The 22,684-nt window shown below is 47.4% G+C and overlaps 1 protein-coding gene across 6 annotated transcripts; it reads right to left on the reverse strand.

Moving 5' to 3' along the window:
- Positions 1–3,272: 3,272 nt before the first annotated feature.
- On the reverse strand, positions 3,273–19,911 carry CBX7 (chromobox 7). Of its 6 annotated transcripts, none has more exons than XR_007508697.1 (7): positions 19,629–19,911; positions 18,109–18,152; positions 13,983–14,048; positions 13,398–13,464; positions 12,443–12,782; positions 9,671–10,398; positions 3,273–5,204 (listed from the first exon to the last, which is right to left on the reverse strand). XR_007508697.1 is itself a non-coding variant. In XM_049821793.1 (7 exons), the coding sequence occupies exons 1-6, from the start codon at positions 19,695–19,697 to the stop codon at positions 10,250–10,252; spliced, it is 735 nt and encodes a 244-aa protein (XP_049677750.1). In that variant the 5' UTR covers positions 19,698–19,911; the 3' UTR covers positions 3,273–9,790; positions 10,210–10,249. The 6 variants fall into 6 exon arrangements, 5 of the variants coding, with proteins under 5 accessions (XP_049677750.1, XP_049677749.1, XP_049677752.1 ...); XM_049821793.1 differs by having other exon boundaries at positions 3,273–9,790; positions 10,210–10,398; XM_049821792.1 differs by having other exon boundaries at positions 3,273–10,089; positions 10,210–10,398.
- Positions 19,912–22,684: the final 2,773 nt, after the last annotated feature.

Consider the following 22,684-nt stretch of genomic DNA (forward strand, 5'->3'; position numbering starts at 1 on the left):
GGTATTTACCATCACAGGCCAACCGAGAACAAAACCCCAGACAGATCACTCAAGACTTTCACCTAGGATGCGACAGTTCCTTCTGGACTGCACCATTTCTCTAGACACCACTCTTTTTAATCTCAATTCTTCATACGCTTGAAGGTGACTTCAAAAGAACAAATCAATCACACCCATTGTGTTTTGCTCTTCACTTTTTAAACTACTTTTACCTTTGCACATTAAGTGTTCATCAATAATAACATCCACATTTAAATTGGCGTATTTGTTACTGTACATTTTGTTTAAACAACTGCTTTTACACTTGTGGCTGAGCATCAAATAATTGAACTTCCAACCATCAGTATCATCCACCCTAAAAACCAGGCACTCCTCAATCAAATGGGGGAAACGTCCTTACACAGCTACGCAAACATGCGGCAGCTGTGACTGACGGCCTCGTCCCCAAACAGACGTACAGGTCACGAGCAGCACACCTCACCTCAGGGCTGGAGCACAAGGCACCCCCGATCCACGGACCAGAAGGGACAGCAGCATTTCAGCACATTTCATGTGCTCTTTCTAGTTATTTTCTTCTTCCACCTGCCAGCAGGACGTTCTTTCCAGCCACAGCGACTGCTCAAATCACTGTGAGCAGCCATTGTACGGGTATTGCCCAACCCCAGGCTCTTTCATCTAACTTTTACTCTCACAAAGCAAAATAGCAGCAGAATATCCAGCTGTTCGGAGCATTGTTGGGTATTTCCTTTGTTTCATTCACATTTCCAGTAAAACACTTTAAAAAAAACCCAAACAACCTGAGAAGATGGCTCTCCCGGAACAGCTATTGTTCACTACAGACACTGAAATAAAATATTTTTTTGGCGCCTCGCTGCCCACGACACCCAGGTGCTGCAAGATATGCCATAGCACTTCTTGCTAGCACCGAGAAGCCAGTGCAGGGAAGCAATCTTTGGGGGAGCAACAAGACGCTTTCTCCCCAGAATCACTGGCAAGCGGTGTACGAGCTCTGGGGGAGAGCAGCAGGTGCAAGAACATTTTTATTTATTTTTAAAATGACACTTGATAATGGGAAACTCACCTGCTCAAAGCCAGTAGCTGCCTCCAGCCTCGTTTTTTTGCGGACCTGTGACCTGGCAGGGGTAGCAGCTCTTATCTCCATTAGAACAACTCCAAGGGTTGATCAACGGACTCTGTTGCCGTTTGCTCCAGGGAGCAGCAGATTTCTGTAAAGAAATGGTCATTCCCTCGCCCACACTGGGAGCTGGTGCAGCTGCACACACCCCAGCCCGCCAAGCAAATGCTGCATCATTTTTTAAGCAAACCCTGGGCGCTATGGTCATCCATGCCAAAACACGGCGAGATTTCCCAGCTGCAACTCTGAAACATGCAAGAGCAAAGACAGACCCTCAGATCCAACCTCCTCGTGCAGCAGTTACGGGTGGCTCAGCGTGGCCAGAACAACCATCCTTCTAGCCCACTAACTTTTTGATGTAGCGGAGAGAGAAGAAAGCCCGTGGGGTTCACGTAGTGCCTGCACCACTGGGGTACTACGATATCCCTGGAGCCTGCCTACGACTGCCCAAAGCAGGCCTAGCTGCCTAGGCTTCCACTGGATCAGGGTGATTATACAAGTCCCCCAGGTTTCTTGCATCCTTGCTTCAAAAACAGTCACTTGCCGAGCAAAACGCTGTGAAGAGAAAGACCAAAACCAGGGAAGACAAGTGGCTGTGAACAGACGGGAGGTGACTGCCAGCTTCCTGACAGCGCTTGCCATCTTAGGGGCCACACACACTGCACTTGACTCCACGCTTCTCAGAGAACACAGAGCTGCTCAAACGGTGTGGGTTTGCCTTTCGGCTGCTGCCTACCGTAGCAGGAGCCCAGGGGCACATCCTGCGGCGCAGCCGAGTGCCCTTGTTCTCAGGCATCCTATCGGGAGAGCTGTGCAAGGCAAGCTGGCTGCACTGCACAGATCAGAGGGGTGGCATAGCAACAGATTATTAAAAAAAAAAAGTAGTAGTATCCAGATTAACCTTTAATCCAACCAACACATGCATGTGAAAGGACAATCCGTTATGAGTTTCTAGTGCCAGCCAGCCTCTGCAGCATTGGCAGGGGCAGGAAGACACAATCTCCAGAGTAGGCTTTCCTGTAACTGCACTGCAGTTTCTTACAACTTCACCTGACTCACTAGCTGCTGCCAGAAAGTAAGTGGCTGGCTGGAGTCCTGCTCCAATGCCATCACTCAAATCCAGCCTCCCTGACTCAGGGCAAGAACGCTGACTGCACTTTGGTAACGCAGGCAAGACCTAACCACGCTGCCTTGAGCCATGACCGACTCAGGAAACATACCCCATCCACCTCCGCTTTTGCTCCACGTGCTTTTGTGATTGACGTCATAGCTGCGTTCGGATGCAGGGCTCACCCCCACGTTACATCTAAAGACACCTCAGACAGCCCCATTCGCTTGCTGAGGTACCTCATTTAACAGCTAGCCTCCCCCTCCAGAGGACGGGGAGGGACACGCCTTGAGGGAGCAAGTCAAAAACCAAAGTGAACTAAGTGACATTTGGGATTCTCTCCACGGAGTATCAGCAGTTCCAGGATTCAGGCTCCTCGGCTAAAGCCCTGCGTTACCTGCAGTGAATCGGGGGCCAAACTCCACCCAGGAGCTGCTGTGCTCCTGGGGAGCTCCTCGAAAACCCTGCGGGCCAACCCACTGGAAGCTTTGGCTTGGAGGACAGCAGCTTCCCTGCTGGCAACCAGCGCGGAGCATGTTTGGCAGCCCAGGCTTCGCCTCGGATTTTCTCCATTCCCACAAGAGACGCAGGACATGGGGCACACCAGTGCCGTCCTGGTGCCAGCAGAGCTGTCCTGGCACCACAGCATTGTGCGAGGACATCAAGAACTCCCTAAACCCAGAGCAGCAGTCACCCTGCATCGGCATTCTCCTCTTCAAATTCTAATCCATCAAAGACCAACTGTCCCAGGTCACCTCTGTACAGCTCTAGCTTACCCAGTGGGTTAAAAATTAATAAAAACCTAACCTCTTCAAATCAAAGTAATGAGTAATGTCAGAAATAGCCTTTTGCAGGCTCCATTTTTCATCGATACTTCTTTACTGATCTTTCTCATGCACGCACATGCATTTTCCATTCTTTTTCCAGCCACACTGCATGTTTATACCAACAGAAGTGAGTGGCGGAAAGTAATTCAGCTGTAGAATTAAAGTAAGGGGATGTAAATGACCACACAAACAGACCGTTAGGTAAATGTCAGTTCTCATATTTAATATTTTAATAATTTTGTTTGCAACATTTACCACATAAATCATCTAAATAAATAGATGCTGTACAGTCTCTTATCCATATCAGTACAAAAATAAAACCACACTTTGTGTCAAATTATACTTGAGCCTGCCCTCCCGTTGCTATTACAATCTCCTTTTACAGCACATATTCGCTCAGAAAAGGCATTATACTCTGATTGGTTTGTTTGGAATTGGTTTACTCCCTATTCCCCCCCCGCCCCCAAATACATTCAATTAGTCTGTACAAAAGCTAGAAGCTCATTCTGTGCAAAAGGAAGCTTTCTGTGTGCAAAGACTCAGATACTCTAGCGTGCTGACAGGAACAACAGCAACAACTGAAGAGACAAGAACAAAAATGATTGGGGACCCTCCCCTCTAACTGACCCCCATCCCCTGTCTTCACACCCCCCCCCCCCCCCCCCCCAACAGAAAGGAAGCATACCAAATTCAATGAGTCAGTGTGCAAAAGAGTCCAAACCATGTGCGTACGCTGAGGGAAAAGGTTGGTGCTGAAAACCCAGCGAGAGAGCTGGGGTTCCCCCAGCTGTAGAGCTGGCTAGGTGAGGAAAAAAGATTCTCTCATCTTAGCCTGCTCAAAAGGTTGTTGAGATACGCAGAACAAAAGCTTCATCTAAATGATTTTAGTTCTTTTGTTGCCGTTCTGTTGGAGATGAGGTGAGGAAATGGCCTCTGGAAAAATCCAGCAGCTACTGAAGACAGCTCCTGGTTCACCCTCCCTTCCTCTCCCCACTCCCTGCAGAAGGACCGATGTCTCCCTGTTCCTCCACTAAGCTAATAAGGTGCAATTTTTCAGACAGGAAACTCTGCAAGATGTCTCCAGAGCTGGAAGAAGTGGTCGTCGTTCCAGACTAGGACCACTCAAACTGAAACTCAACTTCATTTTTCCCTTTCCTCAGACAAAGGAAGTGGGGAGGGAGGAAACCAACCCGCACCCTGAAGGCAAGCGAGGGACTTCGCAGGTCTCCTCTCCTCCCAAAGGGAGCCCTCCTTTCCTTGGCACGGTGGAGCACACTCCCCCTTCAGCCATGGGAGGGAGGCAAAGGGCTGGGTGGCAGCTCTGGAAAAATGATAAGGAGCAGCCAGCGGCCTGAAACAAATAGATCTTTTGCTTTTCAAATGCCACTCTTAGACAGACGATAAGGAGTACTTAGCACTCCTAGTACTTTGCATTTTCAAAGTGCTTCAAAACATACTTCAGATTTAAAAGCAAAAAAAAAAAGCTGCTTAACATTTTGACAGATTTGCAAAAAGCTTCTTTGTGCTGACACTACATTTTCTGGTTAAAAAAAAAAAAAATAATAAAAAACAAGGCTTTCCACCACCTCCTCCAAAATCTCCCTCCCAGTCAAAACTGTGCTACCCCAGGAACGAGACAAGCTGTGATAGAGGTTCCTAACTGTCTGATGAGCTCTCCCTTTCAACGTCCAACTGCCACTCTTGGACAAAAGCCCCTAGCATCTTTGCAGAGCCACTCACAGCAGATAGAAACAATCTCAGCAGCAAAGCTTCTATCCCATCCCAACTTGGTAGCAATCCATCTCCCTGCTATCAGCCATTACGTGCTCCCGCTGAGCTCTGCTCCTCTCTACAACTCCCAGTTAACTAGGGATCATCTCCCACCTGCTCCCAGCTAAGCCACTGTGCTTTAAGAAATGAAGGGTGCAAGCGAAAGAGAGGTGGAAAAGAAAAAGGGGTCATCACTCCAGGACTGCTTGTTACAGAAAAGTATTTCAAGGGTCTGAATTCCATTTTAAGTGATTGCTTCTCTCTCCTTCCAATTGTCCTGGGGCTGTTTTGTAGGCCTTCCCATCTTGACCAGCTACTTGGGTGGAATTCAGGTGGTTCGACACCCAGAAGGTTCACGCTTTCTCTGCAAGGACAGTAAGTTCAGCAGGCAGAGGGCAACATGGTCTCTTGAGCACACGCTATTGTCTCAAAACAAGTTTACCATGCCCTTGGGGAAAACTGTTTTATAACAAGCATGGCAAAAGCAACATATTCCCTTTACCTGTATGTGCCATGGCTCTACATTACCGTGTAGAAGTTACCCTATGCAAGCTGTTAATGTACACATCTCCCTTGCTTTCCCAAATGGTAAAAGACACATAAATACAGCACTGACCATCTCCTCTCCCCAGGGCACACTCAGAACTCCAAGGCGCATCTGCCCACTGATGCAAGGGATCAGATTCACTACAAGTTCTTTGCACTTCTAATGTGCCTTCTCTCCCAACTGGCAGCTCACCCAAAGGTCTATCCCCAACCAACTAGCAAGAGCAACTCTGAGGCAACTCCTTCCCTCCCTTCTATGACAAGCAGCTGCCCCTACTATTTTCCTAGAAAGGCCCACTGCCCTCTTCTTCCTAGGCTGCAGGTAAGCAAGGGAGGAACAAAAGATGGGTAGATACCAATTACCTTTAGAAAAGGAGGTTTTTGCACCTTCCCTACTTCAGAAAGCACAAACTTAAAGCTTGAAAGGAAAGGAAGGGGTGGAGAGGTGGTGGTAGATTTAGCTTTGCTCAAATACATGGATGTGGCTGACAGCCCTCACTGTTGTCTTCTGCACCCCAGTCTCTGTTGGGGTTACCACCAAGGGTCTTGCTACCCTGCCTGTTTTTTGGCCTGTGCGAGGCCTCCCTCCTCTATTCCAGTGAAACCATCAAACAGCACTGGCTGGTGCACAGCAGGAAACAGTACTGGGGCCAAGGGCCCCCTGTGAGGTGAACAAACAATTTTATACATTCAGTCACAAAACACCAGAAGAACAATTCCGGACAGTTTCACAACACTAAAAAAAAAAAGCCATTCATTTCTCACTAAGTTTCTTTCTATCTGAGGTTCCGACATAAGCAAGGGTCAATTCACTAACAAACTGGGGTTTTTTTGGCAAACAGAACTGCTTTTGGGTGTTCTCATAATAATATCCTGGCCTTGCTTGAAAAAGAAAAAAACAAAAACCAACAAACCAAAAGAAAACACCTTGGTCTGACTTCACAAGCAGAAGGGCCCCCAAGCAAATGCAAGACAACAAGGAGCATGCAGGAGCTACAAGGCTACTTAATGCCACTATTTATGTGTTAAAACTTGCTGTTCCAAGGCATCACCTATATGTCAGAGCAATAACATCTAGTTTATAACCATCCAGGAGCAGAGGCAGTCCTTTCCATTTATTTTTTTTTTCTTTTAAACAGAGTGATAACAATAAAGGTTTTCCAATCTCATGAAGCCCCTCAGTTCTGTCATATATACAGCAAGTTCACTGTGAGAAGATCTATGAAATAAAAACTTCTCTCCCCCAAATATGGCTGGTAAATTCTCACATGGAAACAGTTCTAAGAATGACTATTAGAACAGTTCTCTGAGAATTTTGTTTCTTCTGTACAGTTCAGTAATTTCCACTGCCTGAAGTTTATTTTTCTTGTTTACAGCCATGGAGCCAAAAGAGGTATAGGAGAGTTAGCCCATTTCTATTCTCAGCTTGTGCTTCAAATAGAATTATTAAACTCAGCTTCAGCTGGATGCTATTCTGGCTGGTCTAATCAAATGGAATGCTTAACGAAGCTCCAAGCACAGCATCTGATTTTCATGGTATGTTAGCCCAAGAGGTTCCAATTCAATTTTCAGATTTTGAGTTGAACTGGCAGATGGACGGTATTGGGGAGGAGAGACAAGTAAACCCAGACAACTACTCTTGCCATCAAAAGTAAAAACCCCTATACATCTCTACACCTGCAGAAGTGGAATAAAGCTAATTTCAAAGTCCCTGAAGACCAGCTCTACCAAGGAAGTTTACAACGATATGTCACCAGACAATATGGAACAGAGATACATTTTGTAAAGATCAAGAGAAAAGTCTTCTCAAAAAGATCTAAGATAAGCAAGAATTCATGAATGTCAAAAAAAAAAGAAAGTCCACCCCAACACAGTAACTGCTTAGTTTCCTACCACAAACTCCTCCTCACACACACAAACCAAACCCACGCACATGCAACTTGTTGCATCTTAACCCGATAAGGGTAAGCTCCTCCTTGACCTGTACACAAAGCAGCATGGTAGCCAGGTACTTTGTTCAACGCTTCGTGTAGCAAGATGATTAGTCACCAGCAGAGCACAAGCTAGACTGATCCAAAAAATGACTAAGATTTGAAACTGTGGGTGGATCCTCTTTGAAAGACCACCACAGGTCTTTGAAAACTCCACTGCAAGAGGAAGAAAATAAGTTTAAAGATAAATGCCAAAACAAAACATGAGAAGTCTCAGCTGGTGAGTGGAGAGAAAACCAGACGATGGAAATACAGTTTATTAGGACAAGCTCTTTCCTGCCGCAGGACTGGTATGGCTTCCGACGTCAGCCAAAGCCAGGAACCTTAGTAAATAGGAAGCTTTTTTTTGGTGTATTTGTATAGTTAGATGAAGACAGGACAAAAGCAGCAGTAGCTGCATTAGAATAAAGAAACCAGATCCTACAAATGCCATGAAGATTTAGAAGGGTGAGCTGGAGTTCAAGACTTTTTAAAAAATAAGGTAAAATATTATGCTTCTGCAACCATAACTACCTGAACTGCTACAACCCTCAGGAGTGGACTCAGCCATGTGGTGTGTCCACAGGTCACACACACACAAAAGAAAAAAAAAAAAAAAGAGAGATATGCAGGTATTCAGCACATTTGGCAGGTGTTGGGAAGAGGGGTTGGGGCGGGAAGGGGGTATGGGGTGGTGACGATGACAACACTATCTGACCCCACATCCTGCAAAAGAGGGTGCAACTCCAGATACAGAAGCCTTGCTCTGGACACCCATATTCAACAAACATCCTGAACCTGTATGCTTATCTCATCAGTTTGCCCTTGCTAGCTATTGCAGGCTTCTTTCCCACTCACTCTTCCTCCCACCACATAACCCCCCCCAGCTTCCACTTTTCACCCTCTCCGATTTCTCCACAATACAACTCCCATGTCACTTCTTTGAGAGACAAAAGGTTAGTCCAGAAATTCAAGATCTTCCCAGTGGTTCTGAAACTGCTGTGACACAGGCCTGCTCAAACAGCTCCAAGATGGAAGGGGAAATCCTAGGTCTCCACTGAGCTGCCATATCCTATCTGAGGTAAAACTTGCTTTTAATAAAAACCATAGGGGCAGTCCAAGAACTTTGCAAAAAGTAGATGTTTGGAGGACCAGAGGCCCCAGAGCTCCCAAATTTTGCAGGCCAGCAGCCAAGCCATTCAAAGGAACACATTGAGGATTTCCACAGGTGTCTTTAGCTCAGAGCTCAGAAGGCTCTAACTTCATTTAGAATAAATACAGCAGATAAGAGATGCTTCAGGTGGGGTGGGGAGAGGAAACAAAAGATTTAAGGACAGTAATCATGACAGTAGCCAATCTTACCCTGCAGCACTCTGTCCCACCTTAGACTCTAGCTCACTTTTCTTGCTTTCCATAGGAAAAGGTCTGTATTTAAAAATTTAGGTTATTTAAATAAAATTTGCTTAAAAAAAAGAGAACATGCATGTGCAAGAACAGATGCTATGCTAAACTATCAACTCAAAATACAGCAATTCTTCAAAAACCTCAAAGTGTCACAGGCAGTCCAGCACAAGGCATTTTTAAGTGCAAGATCAGGCAGGGTCTATTGAAATCCAGACCGCTTTCCTTGGCAAAGATTTTTAAGCCTTCCAAGGGGAAGTTCCCCATCAGTAAAGTAGTACAGGATCACAGATACTGTGAGGAGACTGGAGTCACAGAAGAATATTACTCAGGCAGTACAATCCAAGAATTCTCATTGCTAAGAATTAAGAACTCTTTTTCCCCTCCTCAAATCTAATACATGCCTTCCCCACATGTTGTTTATGGTGGATCTCTCAAAGGGATCCAGGAACAGAATTTGCTGCTAATCAAGGTCCAGTTCTAGCTCAGTTCTGTCCAATTCCTGTGTCCTGGGCCTGTGCCAGTATCTTGGATATCTTTGCAGTGCCAGGCAATGCTTCGGTTGTCCTATTAGCCCCTCCTCCCAGGGCAGAGGAGTCAGTTTTCAACCAACTTACCACCACAGATTCAGGGCAGCATTTGTTATTAACACTGAATTTGGCAAAGGATAAGAACACCCCACTTTCCATAACGCATTTCTCACACAGCAGAGCCGAGCCTGGAAATGCTGTTTAGCATATACAGAATGGTATGTCTCGACTGCGCTGGGTTTCTGAGCTTTTAATGAGGGCAAATTGAATTTATGTTGCCAATCTAGATTTCAGAGATGCATTTCAGTCTTTCCGCATGATCAACAATCAAAGGGAGAAACCTCTGCTGTCTATATGGACCCGTGCTGCAAAGACTGACTTACCACAGACAGGCAAATACGGTTCTGAAGTCCTGACAGCAGGCCACAGGGAAAACAGCACTGGAGAGAAAGTCTTAACAGCCTGGAGTTATCTACACAGGTAGGATCCATCGCCTCTCACTGCTGCAGGAAGAGAGGGAGGAGGAAGGTGGGAAGAGCAATGCACAGGGAAGTATCTTTATCCAAGGGATATCAATTGCAGAACAAGGCGGCAGGCTAGAGATCCAGCTCTCCTTCCACCTCCACATGCCCTCTCCCCACAAATGCAGCTGCCGCCACTTAACAGGATAAAAGGCGAATTGTTCAGCTTGCTGCTTTCACATCTAGGAGGGGAGTCTTTGCCAGGGAAAGGGCTGTCAGTTTTTTCAGATGGACAAAGCAACAACAAACACACACCCCCTACACTGCCCTTTTTTGCGTATCTGAAAGGGGAAAAAGGAGGAAAAAAAAAAAAAAAAAGAAGGTCTCTGTAAACATTTTAAGAGGAGACATTTTGGATTTTTTTTTTCTTAAGGGATAAAATAACCCTTCCCCAGCCCCACCGTAAAAGCACTGGTTTTGGGGAGCACTGAAAATGGAGATTCAGAACTGCGCACTCCGGTCTCGGAAGAAGCCCTCAGCCACTTGTGCTTCTCTGAAAGTGACGGTAATGGAGTTTGCCGTGATGTCTGTCACTGTCACTTCGCTGGGGGGCACAGTGGGAATCCAAGGGAGACTGCCATCCACATCTGCTGCAGAAGGAGAGGCAGATAAGAGCGTATTAGTGAGAGGGAGAAGGAAGGAGGAATAAGAGATGGAAGGGAAGGATAGAAAGGGGCTTCCTTTCTGACAAAGAGTGGATGAAATCAGCTTGTACTGAGTCTGCACGTACAAGGCAAGAAAGAACATGGGCAAGCCCTCCCCTTAGAGGCTAAGGGAAAATGGAGGATCACTGCAGGATATAATGGGAAAAGGAAAGAGTAGCAAAGGTGTCCAGACACACACCAGCTTCGGAGCAGCCTATACAGAGGTCAAAAGACCCTGTAACACTACCCAGCTCATTTAACCATCCTCAATTCCCTGATACCTCTCACCCCATCTCAGCCCCTAATTTGGCTCTGTGTCAGCCAAGCACACTCATCCAGGTGTGAGCTCACCTGCTTGTAAATGGCCTACCCTGCTGAAAAGTCAAAAATCATAAACTCTTACACACACTCTTCAGATACTCCTACGGGAATCAAAGGGATCCAAAATGGAGGGTCTTCCTTGTACTGCACCTGCAACGCAGCCTGGGTGTGATTCTCTCAAAGATCCATTAACACTGCTTCATGGAGAGGCTGCTCTCCCTTTCTCATATCCTTCCTTTGCTCCCAGGTAGCTCCATACAAGAAACCCAAGCATCCCTGCACTGTAAGAATAATTACCAGTCCCTCTGCCACCCAAAGCTTCACCTCCCCACCACGCCCAGAGACAGCCACAAAAATCGAGAGACAGAGGGGAAGGAAAACACACCCTCTCTCTGTCACTATACCTGTAGTAATATACCTTGCTGTCCCAACCTGGGCAAGAAATGAGGGCTCCTTAAGAGTGTATTTCCTGGCCTCTGTCTCAAATACCTGGGGTGCCTACTTTCACCTCAGAAATAGTCAAATCCCCCCTTAACAATAACTGGAATTCCATGCAGGCCATGTGTCAAGGCAAGAACAAGAACAGTTTTACATTTCTGTAGTGCCATTCACTCTTCTGATCCCCAAGTGCTTTAGAGCTTCAGGGGCAACAGCCCCACGCATCTGCCCATTGCCAGGACACAACACTGTGTTCCTCTGTGCTACCCCCAGTGCTGCCTCCCTGCATTTTGGGCACTGTTCGAGTCCCTCTCAGAAAGGGGGGATAGCGTTGATTCCCAGAACACAGCCCTCTCCTCAGAATCTTACCTAATCCAGCCTGGCTAACAGCTACTCCTAGCAAGGAGTAACAGGATTCTCTTAGCTGCTACAAGCAGCACAAGCCCCGGTTTTCCGCTCCCCAGGAAAGCTATGCCTTCAGAAGCTCTAATAATGCAGGGATAGTTTCCCTGGTAACTCAGAGAGACACACACATCCCACAGCCCTCCTGCACAAGATGCTAGTATCCCTCCCCAAAATGCCAAATGTGCTTGGACATCTCCCGTGCCTACACTCGTGCTGCCTACTCAGTGGGATCAGGCAGGAGTTACCATCCTCACTTCATCTCTCTCATCCCCCTCTCACATAACCCTACAGCAAGAGACTTTAGAGGACGTGGGAGAGGAAAGGGAAGGAGGGGGCAGAGGAATGCACTATGGGATCCTAGCGGCATTCCTGTACACTCCTTGGAGCAGCACTGAGAGGAGTGCTGGTGTCCAAGCTTGTCCACTGCCAGCCAAGCTCCTTTTAGCAGAGCAGCAGGCTGAACACGTGTGGATATGTGGACAGAGGCAGAGTTCATCCCTATCACACCTGCATGTCACCTCTGCTGGGAGGAAAACGTAAGAGGGGTGTAGCTTGCAGTATCTTCCACATGTTTTCTAACACCAGGAGGGGTGTCACTGATAACACTACAGAGAGGCAACAGCACCAAAAAAAGCAGATTAATCTGTGTTATTCATCCAAACAAGAAAGGAACTTGCAGACAAGAGGACCACAATGTGAGATGGTGAGAGCTGCTCTGAGGACCTGACCTAAATCACAATCCCAGGACGGGGCAAGCAAGGAGGAAGCATGCACAGCACCCTTTGCATGCCCCAGAACTTCACAGCCAATGGGTGTCTGGCCTTACCTTCTTTGCTGGTGTGCTGCATGGCCTCCCAGTCCTCAGAGCCCTGCCTGCCCTCTAGGTCCACTGCATCATTCAGGAAGAACTCATGCCTGCAGTTTCGGCTCTCCAGGCTCGCCATGCGGGGGAACTTCTTCCTTGACAGTCGCAGGTACTTCTGGTTTTTGCGTTGCTTCCGGAGAGAGAATGGCAGGACTGTTCCCCCAGTCTTCTCTGAGAACTCTGCCTGCCCTGGCTTGGCCCCTGGCAGGCTACTGTCTCCTCCTCCAAACCTCCGTGCAAGAGAGAAACAGAGCTTCTCCTTTCCCTTGTGGGCGCTCCTCAAATCCATGCCATACAGCCGCTGCCAAGATAACAACATAAAAAGGGTCAGAGCAGAAATCTGGTAATACAGTCAGGGCTCCCACCTGGGAGCCAGGAAACTATTCTTTGTTCAGTCCCTGAACATCTAGATGAGCTAGGGTAAATTCTGCAGCTTCTACAACACTGTTTCTCTCACCTCTTCAAGTGTCATCTAAGCTCTTCCTAACATGTAGTTCCTAGGATTGGCTGCTTCGCTTGGCAACAGTCAAAGCATGCTGGAACTCTGCTTCCAACCAGTGGCTACCTTTAACACGATGGAAAGTCCAAGCCCAACATGAAATTGAAAGAGCACACAAACCGGGTAACCTGCAACCATGCAGCCCAAAGTTTATAAAATCCTAGTTCACAGAGCAAGAGCTGTTATTGGTTTGGGGGATTTTTTGGTTTTGTTTTGCTTTTTTAAATACAAGTTAGCTGGGTCTTCAGCTAACAGGTTAAAACTATCTGCCTACTCACTGATTTCATGTTGTTGTGTTAGCTTGGTACCTCCAATTTTGTCCATGCAACAGCAAACGGACAGTTTCCACCTCCCTGTGAGCAGAGGAGCAGCACAACGGCTAACGAGTTAGAAATACACAGAAGAGCAAGAGGCTACCTGCAGTAGGAGGCGCTTTGGTTTGGGGCCTCTTTTCCTGTACCCCGATGCACGGTCTCTCTCTTCCCTGTGAAAGAGGAACACAAATCAAACCGATTACTAAATACCACAGCACAAAACCTAGTCAGGACTTCTACCTTTTGCAGCACAGCTCCCTCCTTTCCTTCACTAAAACCCAACAGTGACCAGTGTGGGCTAGGAAAACATCCCAAAATTGCTTCTTGTGGGAGTGAAAGCCTTGCAATAAGGGAATTTCTCTGACTCAGCTGATCAAGGATGGGTTAGAGAAACTTATCACCTTGCATCACTCCAGTCCAGCCCTGGACCTGATTAAAACCTGAGACTGACTGCTCTTTGGCACAATGCTGCTTGATCTTGGCCTCATTTCCTGAACAGTGTTAAGCTGCTTTAACCCTGTCTTGTCCGCCTCAGCCAACACCAGGGTACAGAGATCAAGCAGGGTTCATTGCTATAGATCTCACCTTTGACTGAAGTAGGGACAACAGGGGCACTTTATGCACACTATGAAATAAAGACACTATTTCCTTTCCTGTGTCCAGGGAGATAAAGAATATGCGCCCTTACTTTTCTTCATAAGCCACTACCAGGCGAGGGTCCAAGATATGATCCTCTGGCTCCCATGTGCTGTATCTGAAGAAAAACATAAGGAATATAAAGTAAACAATACTTTAACGAAACATTCTCTCTGCAGGCTTGCTACCAGTGTGCTGCGGCCCTGGATACTCTCTTCACAAGGGTCGGCGGGGCCTGTCACAACAATTGCGAGAGCTCTGAGGAATCCCAGCCATTCCCTCCCCAACTTCCCACAGACACCAACCCTCTTCCCAAAACAGGCAGGGCCAAGCATCAAGCAGCTCTTTGTAGGAGAACAGGGAAGACTTTCCTCCCCAGGGCCCCCTCCACACTGTTTGCAAAGCCTGCGCAGACACTCACAAACTGACTTTAAGTCAATGCCTAAACAGGTCTCATCTGCAGCACTCATATCCAACAAACCCCATGGAACAATGAGACGTGATCCAATACAGCTTTCTGAAAAATAGGTCTCTCTTAATTTAGAGTGCTCAAAGAGTAAGTACGCTTTCTCACCTGCATTATTAATTACCTCTAATCACTGGAGCCGAAAGTATTCATTTAAGAAGAGTTTAATTTTTCTCCACTGATGCCATTCAACTAAACATGTTTAGACCTGGGCCCTGAGGCAAGTTGATGGCAACTTTCCAACTGTTCCTCCTCTTGCTCGACTCCCCCTGCAGGTTATTTCCATTTGGCAGAGGTCATCAGAGACTCTGTACCAGTGCAGGAGGAACCCATCTGCATTGTGGTCACGGCTACCAAAACTACCCAAAATAAGCTTGATGCTCTGAAAGTAGCCTGTGAACGGTGTCACTCACTGCCCCATCTCCCTCCTTGATTGACAGACAACTGTGACAGGGGTCAGGTGCTCAGGAAAGGACTGAACCCACCCAGCAGGCAACACCAAAACCAGTTCCCAAAGGGCACAGCTGCACTTAATACCAGGGAGAAGCAGCCAAAACCTCCCATTGTGGAAGGTGAAAGGATCACAAGGTGGTCCTCGTGACATGTTTGTTTCTAAGGGGTCATGTTTGTCCAGGAAAGGTGGGTGGCATGTCTCTACCATACAAACTCAAAGGCAAGAAAGCAAGGCTGAAACCCCAAATGCCTCAGAGCATTAATTTTCCTGGAATGTGAGGTCCAGGTGCTGGGGCAGTGCCCCTCCCAACCCGTGGGGAGGAGGGCCAGAGAGAAGCCACATGCAGGTGGGCAAGGGTGTATTTGCATCAGTGCCTTTAAACAGGCGGGAAGCTGATGTTTACATTTCTGGATGAAGCACAGGCTGCACATGAGGGCACGTGATACATGCATATATGTACACAGAGGAGATGGTTTGGGAATACTTTTCCCTTTCATCTCTCCATTAGATAGAAGAAAGGTACTGAAATACGGGAGCATCCTGGGAGAATGAGTCTAGAAATGAAAATACAATTATTTTTACGAAAGGGAGAAACAAAAATATGAAATCCAGATATCCCAAGGCACACTGTACATCAGAGAGTTAAGAACAGACATGTCTTCATAACCAGCTGATCCCTCCCTCTCTCCTTTGCTCAAGCTTCCTGCAGCAACCTGACTGTGAGCTGTCAAAGCCAAGATGCTGTTTGAACAGAGGAAGGTTTCCTCCCAGCTGCAGGGATTCTGGCAGTCATTCTACAAATTTAAGAAAATAACACAAAGGGAGAAAAAAGACATCAGATTGCTTTTCATGGGCAGGAGAAGAAAGGGGATTTGCTTTTAAAAAAAACCTGGTGGGTGTTGCCTTTTTCTCTGCAGCTCAGTTTCTGGCTTCGCTGCAGTGGCAAAACACTGCATATAAAAAAACCATGGTTCAGTTTGCCACGCGCGCGCGCACACACACGCACACAGAGCTATATATACGGGTACACGCAGCCCAGGCTGCAGCAGAATTGCAGAGAGCAGGCACTCTGGAAAACATAGATCATATGATCTTCCTTCCCCCTCCTTCTACTCCTCCTCTTCCCCCTCCCCTCTTAACTCCAACACAAGTTGTAAACAAGCTTGTAGCTAGAATCAGATTGTAACGCCTCTGTTCCCTGACTACAGCAGTACAATCCAGAAATGTGAGGTGCAGGACGTTAACAAGAATTTTTTATTAAAAAGAAAAAAAAAAAAAAAAAAAAAGAGTTAAATATCAATTATGTGGGAAAGCAGCAAACTACTGACCTATCCTTACTCCCTTCCATGAAGTCTCCAATGGGAATGATGGGATAACTGGTACAGAGATTACAGGGAGCAATGCGACAAGGTTGGGGAGCAGAATGAAAAGAAACACGACGTGGGATGAGGAAACGGATTATGTTGAAAGATAGATACAAACAGCTTGTGGTGCTGCATGCCATCACAGGCATATGTATGTTTAGAAACAAGGAACAGAAACTGCTAGCAGGATGAAAGTGACTTCAATGCTCAAAAGCATGTTGTTTTTAAGCAATTCAAACCACTGAGTGAACAGTTAAAATGGAGGGGAGGAAGGAAAAAAAAGGAAAAAGTCAGTGCTCTTCAGATTTGGAGTTTGGGGGAAGAGGGAAGGTGTTTGGACATGTCACAGCATCAAGAGAAGGGAACCTGGACATCCTCTTGCTCCCTGGGCAGAAGGCTGTGCTTTTAATTCCCCAAAGAGAGTTTCTGGCTCCCCCAGAGTTCCAAGGCACAGGGCAAGGAAAGGCAGCAGTAAAAATAAGGGCTGCTCTGTCCAAGGAAACATTATGCCATGCCTCAGCCCACCTTCTTGGCAAGTGACTTTACAAGCAAAGGACCTTGATGCATTTGTTGAAAGGAGAATGGGATAAACATCAGTATTCTGGCCGAAAGGGAATAGTGCCTCACAGACTACAAATGCATTTCCCAACCTCTACCAGTGATTAAATTAGGCTTGGCTACTTAGAAGGCTGAAGCAGTCCAAGAACTGACCCACACTATATGGCAACTGGTGCTCAACAAGTGCACAAGGTTACACTTTTGACAGCAGAACTTAAGAATCAAGAACAAAGTCACCCTCTCCCACCACCACCAGAGAGGGGAAGCTGCTTATATTCACACATGCTCTATAAGCATAAGGATTAGGCACGCAGAAACAGATTTCAACTTCTTGGACACCACGTACGATCCATCAGGACCATCCTAGTGGGCCCCACTTTGCAACCACAAGGATGAACCCGTAAAAGCAGCCCCCTTTGCTTAGCAACACGCAGTGCAACTGCATATGTAATGTAGTTCTACCCACGCACATTGTGTATGTACACACACAGAGTTACAAACAGAAAAGCAAAGACAGGGCCCCATATGGGTTGGCCAGGAGGCTGTTCTCCTAGACTACTAGCTAACATAGTAATATTCTCCAGTTACCTAACCCTTTTAATCTCAAAGCATTTTACAGACAGTTTAGGCACAGAGCAATCACTCTTCTTCAGAGGCAGCAGCATTTTAATAAGAGATGTATCTGTAAACAGTGCACAGCAATGATGAAAAAAAAATTTTGTTTCCCTTTTTGCAACATAGCAACAAAAGCAAAAGCAGAAAAGGCACTCAAAATAGCAGAAGGTTTCAGACAAGGAAATGAAGGCATGGTGGTAATTTTCAAAGGACAAAGATCACCTGCATTTGGCTACAATCAATAAATCTGAAACACTGCCCCTTTCCGTTTGTGAATTGCAGAAGGGAAGTAGTAGGACAAGACAAGACCATCAACTTGTTTTCTATTTTAAAAGACTGCATAGAGCTCTAAAAATAAAGTGGGGTCCTCTTGGTGCTGACTCAGAAAAGCAGGAGCCATTCCAATTTCAAAAGAATCAGGGTTCCCTGTTGAGCTCATAATGAATTTAAAAACATTTGTCTCTAGAAAGCATCTCAATGGAGTATTTCAGTGGTGGCAAAAGCCAGTCAGAATAGACTGGCACACAGTTTGTATCCCTCAGCTGTCAGTCTGGAAATAGATTTGGTTTTGGTTTGTGGATCTTCATTTTTGTTTATCGTTGTTGGAATGAGGCACAAGAGGTTACCCATTAAGAATGAGATGCTCAGTTGCAGAGATACAGTGTAAGCTATTACTGAACATTAAAGGAAAAGAGTAAAAGACAAGTAAAACACAACTTACTTCGGGGGCCATCCTTTCCACTTCACCAGGTATTCTACTTTACCCTAAGGGCGGAAAAAGGAAGAACAGGTGAACTCCGCTACAGTAAGAGATGCAACCAATCAACAGGACTAAAATCTGCAACTGAAAAGCTCATTTGCCATCACTTTATTATCAAAACAAAGCCACTTCCTCATTCAACTACACTTGTTATACCTTTCTCCCCAGAAAGTGGGCACACAGGGGTATTTAAGCGTACTTGAACTACCATCAGCTTGGGATCATACCTTTGCAGAAGCCTTGCAGGCAGAACCCCAAAAGGCAACTGGAGAGCAAGACTGCAACCATCCCCACATTTACAGGCAATCCTACAAGAAGTCAGCAAGGATAAACGCGAGAGGGAGATGTATGCCAGGAGCAAGTGTCAGAGGAATTTTTTTTAAAGCAGAGAGAAGAAATACAATATTTCAGAACCTATGAAGCATCTCTTGGGCATGTTCCCCTCCAGTTGCTACATGCTTTACTCAAACACTGTTCCATCCATCACAGTCACTCAACCTTTCAACCCAAGCAAACAGCAGCTCGCAGCTGAAGTTCAGAGTTATCCATTCATTTGTTCACTCTAAGTACAAGATTTAAAAAGGAAAAAAAAAACCAAAACATTGTGGTGATTGGAAACCATGTTCAAGGGCTCCATGAGCAATGTGCACAACTATTAAAATCTTTAATATTATACTGAGGGGCTCGTTAAGCACTTCCCAAAGCACGGCAGAGGCCTTCGTGCATGCAGGACGGCCACCCCTCGAAGTGCCACTACTGCAGCTGCAGACACCTGTACACGACAGCGTAGCATGCAAAGCACTCGGGTGCTTCAGCCAGAGAACGGGTTTCATTTTCCTCACGGGGGGCTCATCAGCTTCCCAATGTTCAAAAACACTGCCCTATAAGGAACTTTCCACCAGAGGATCTCTACACGCTGCGTGGTTACGGGTTAATCCTCGCAGCACGCTGTGGGGACGGAGAGGGTTTTCACTGCTGGGGAAACCGAGTCACGACACTGGCCACCAAATCCTTCCAAACCCTCTCCCGATTCGGGCTGTCCGTCACTGTCCGGCCTGCGGGTGTTGTCACCAGCGCTGACTTTGCACAAACTGACCCCCCCCGGGCTACCCCACAACCCCACCCACGGAGATCCCCGAAGCACCCACCTCACCAACAACTCCCGCCAACACGAGTGTCCCCTCACCCGCCGCTCCTGTGAGGGTGTCCTTCCCCCCCCCTCCCCCCCCCCCCCCGGGGGGGCAGGTGCCGCCCCCGCCCCGCCGGCAGCGCGAGGGCTGCCCGTTACGGCGCGCGCGGGGCCGGGGCGGGTGAGAAGGCGGGGCGGCCGCGCTCGCGCGCCCCCCCCCCCCCCCCACCCCTTCCCGCCGCCCTTGTGTGAGGCAGAAGGGGCGGCGGGGGGGGGTGTCCCGCTGCCCCCCCTCCTCCTCCTCCTCTTCCTCCCGGCGGGGCCCGGCCCGCCCCGCCCCGCCGCAGCCCACCTTCCGCACTCGCTTCTTGCGGATGCTCTCCACAGCGAACACCTGCTCCCCGATGGCCGACAGCTCCATCCAGCGGGCGGGACGGCGGCGCTAAGCGCCGGTCACCGGAGACCCCGCGATGGCGGGAGGTGGGGGGGCGGGGAAAGCCGGCTGTCGGAAAGCGGAGGGCGGGCAGGCGGGCTGCCTCCCGCGGTGGCGGGTTAGGCTGGCCCGGCGGCGGCGGCCGTTGCCCGTTTAGCGGCCGTTACCCGCCGCTCCCCCTCACACGCCCCCTTCGCGCGCGGCCGCGCCCCCTCCCCTCCCCTCCCCCTCTCCCCCCCCTCCTCCTCCTCCTCCTCCCCCCCCCCGCCCGGCTTTAGAACCTGCGCACCGTTTTCCCCGGCGCGCGCGCGCGGGCGCGCGCGAGGAGGGCGGGGCGGGAGGCGGGGCGGGGCGGGGCTTGGCTTGGGCGGGAACCGCCTGAGGGATCGCTCCCGCCTTCTCCGCCTCAGCTTCCCCCCCCCGCCCCGCGCTCTTCCCGCCTCACCACACCCGGCCTCCCCGCTCCGGGAGCCGGGCTCCCGCTGGCACCCCGCTTTCCTCACGGGAAAAGGCCGTCGGTTTCTAAAACCCCGGCGTTTTCGAGGAGTGTGTGTGTATGGGGAAGCGCCGTGAGGAACCTCTGCCCGCCGCCAGTAAGCGGTGGTATTTACGAGTGTTTTCCACAGGAATGGCTCTCGGGGATCGCGTGTCGTGGGCGGCCGGTGGGAAAACACCAGGTGACAAAGTGCTGAGGCAGGAGGGGCAGGCGGCACGGACCGGCGCAGAAGAAATTCGGTGTGGCTCGTCTGTCCAGGCACCCGCTTCAAGTGCCTCATCGTGAAGCGCTGAGGGATTTTTATGGACGTAGTACGCACGTAGCTATTTGACATCTTGAAACAGGCAGGACCCCAAGGCCACCTCTTCAAGGTGGCCAAGGCTTTCTTGGGTAAAGCACGAGAAAATAGGAACATCATGAGCAGGCGTTCAGCACCGAGGCATCCATGCTCCTTTGCGCAGAAATGTGCTTTTGCTTCCCGACCGCTGCATTAAACAACAGATTATTTTTTTTAAAGTCCCCTAGGACATTTTGTCATCAGAGCAGGGACTTATTTCTACACGTGTAGCTACCTTTCCTCCCACAAGTGTGCTCAGTTGCTCCTCCACTGTGGCTGCATGTCACTGGATGCTCTTTGCATGCCAAGTTTGAGGCGGGATGAACCTTACTGTAAAAATGGCAAATATTATACAAAAGTAAGTCTACAGTGAGAGCGGGTTACTGGTTAGCCATTTAGTTTGAAAGTGTTCATTTTCACACAACATACCCAATCTGTACCTGTGGATGTGGTAACTGACAGGGTGCTTATTCTTGCTGCCGCCATTTAAGAACTCAAAGTTCAATCATGTATTGTGACCGTTGGGCTAACCATTAAGCAGACCTAGCAGTTCATAACATAGTTTTTGTTCTGTAACAGCATAGCCGTTGAATATTCAAGGGGTTTGTACTGTGTTGCAAAATAATAATAAAAAGCTTTGAACTTTTTAATCCTTCCTTTCTCATATTATGCTTCTATGTTTTAGAGGGTATAGAGAAAAATATTTAAGATAAAATTCACTTTGTTTCTCAAAATTAAGACCTTCAGAAAAAGCAGAGACAAAAGAAGATCAGAACGTTTCTCTGAATTGCAACGACCTGTTTGTAATCCCTTTCCTTGCATTTGAATCCAATTACTGTGGTACCAAACCAGAAAATGGAAGAAACTGTGCTCCAATGACCACCTGAGGATAAAACAAAAGAACAAAATCCCATAGTCACAACAAACTTGCAGATGAATCCATTACTGATAAACTGTTGTGCTTCTTAGTATAGGATATTCACAACTTGTTATTTAATGTGTGTCTTTTTAAGGTCAAGTATATATATATTTCAAAATTGAAGAAACTTTGTTAATGAATACTAAAAGAATTCTCAGAATGAATCAATGTGCATTTTGATCTCAAGCTATAATACTCTTTGTATAAACAGAGGTATACTAGAACCCACATGCTTGATATCACCAGTATAATTTCTGCGGTTGTTCCCTTCTTTCTTCCTGCTTTTCCCTTTTCTCACACCAGCAACTGACCCACGTGAAGTTTAAGCAATATTTGCATCAGTTACGTCACAGCTTTTGAAAAAGCTCTCCTTTGCCTGGGAAGGATGAGTGATGAACTCTGTCCACAAGATGACATCAGCATGCAGTAAAGTGCCAGGCAAAAACCCACGACATAACAAAAATATGTTTTCCCTGCTTGCTGGGGGATTTTTCCATGCAAGTCCTCCATCCTTCACGGGGGCTTTACTCTCACCTGCAGTTGTCCTGGCTGATGTGAAACCTGTGTGAGTCAGGACTGCTGAGATGACAACGCTCCCCTGCTTCTTCAAGTGCCTTCAGTGCCAGAACACGCAGCTTGCGCCTCATTTTACTTTTCAGAAATTGCTACAAAGTATCTCGGGATAGTCTGGTCAGGTTTTTGCCGTGTTTGTGGGGGGCGGTTTTGCAACACTTTGGACAAAAATGGTACTTTTAAAAGTTGTTACACTACAGTTACTTTTCATTCTGCGAATGGTTATAATGTACTTTGAGTAGGGTTTGTTTGGTTTGGGCTTTTTTTTTTTTGCAGTGACAACCAAAAACCGAACACTAAAGGTGAAGAGCAAGAGCGTCTCCCTTCCTCCCTCCCCATCTCAAGTTCTGAGTTACCGTTAAGTGAATGCTCCTAAGCCATTTATAGGGACTAGAAATGATTAAGACAAACAATTTAAGCAATCAAGTTTTTCAGATCTTACAGGCTGTTTTAGCATTAATTTAAAAGCCATTCTGTGATAAAAGACCTTTTCTAAAGTATATCAAGAACTAGATTACAGAAATCTTTATTGGAGTTTTTCTTGTTATGACTAATTGTACAGTCACACTAATATATAGCAGTGAACCCAATGTGCAGAAAACCAAAGCAAGTATTGAACCTTCCTTAGTACAAATTCAGAGCCCCAGATC

The sequence above is a fragment of the Accipiter gentilis genome, chromosome 18 (assembly GCF_929443795.1).
Source record: "Accipiter gentilis chromosome 18, bAccGen1.1, whole genome shotgun sequence".
Taxonomy (NCBI): domain Eukaryota; kingdom Metazoa; phylum Chordata; class Aves; order Accipitriformes; family Accipitridae; genus Astur; species Astur gentilis.

Coding starts and splice junctions, on each gene's coding strand:
- CBX7 (XM_049821793.1), bottom strand. CDS start 19,697: ATGGAGCTGTCGGCCATCGGGGAGCAGGTGTTCGCTGTGGAGAGCATC. Junction 14,049..18,108: donor TGGAAAGGATGGCCCCCGAA/GTAAGTTGTGTT, acceptor GTTTTTCTTCAG/ATACAGCACATGGGAGCCAG. Junction 13,465..13,982: donor GTAGTGGCTTATGAAGAAAA/GTAAGGGCGCAT, acceptor CCTCTTTCACAG/GGAAGAGAGAGACCGTGCAT.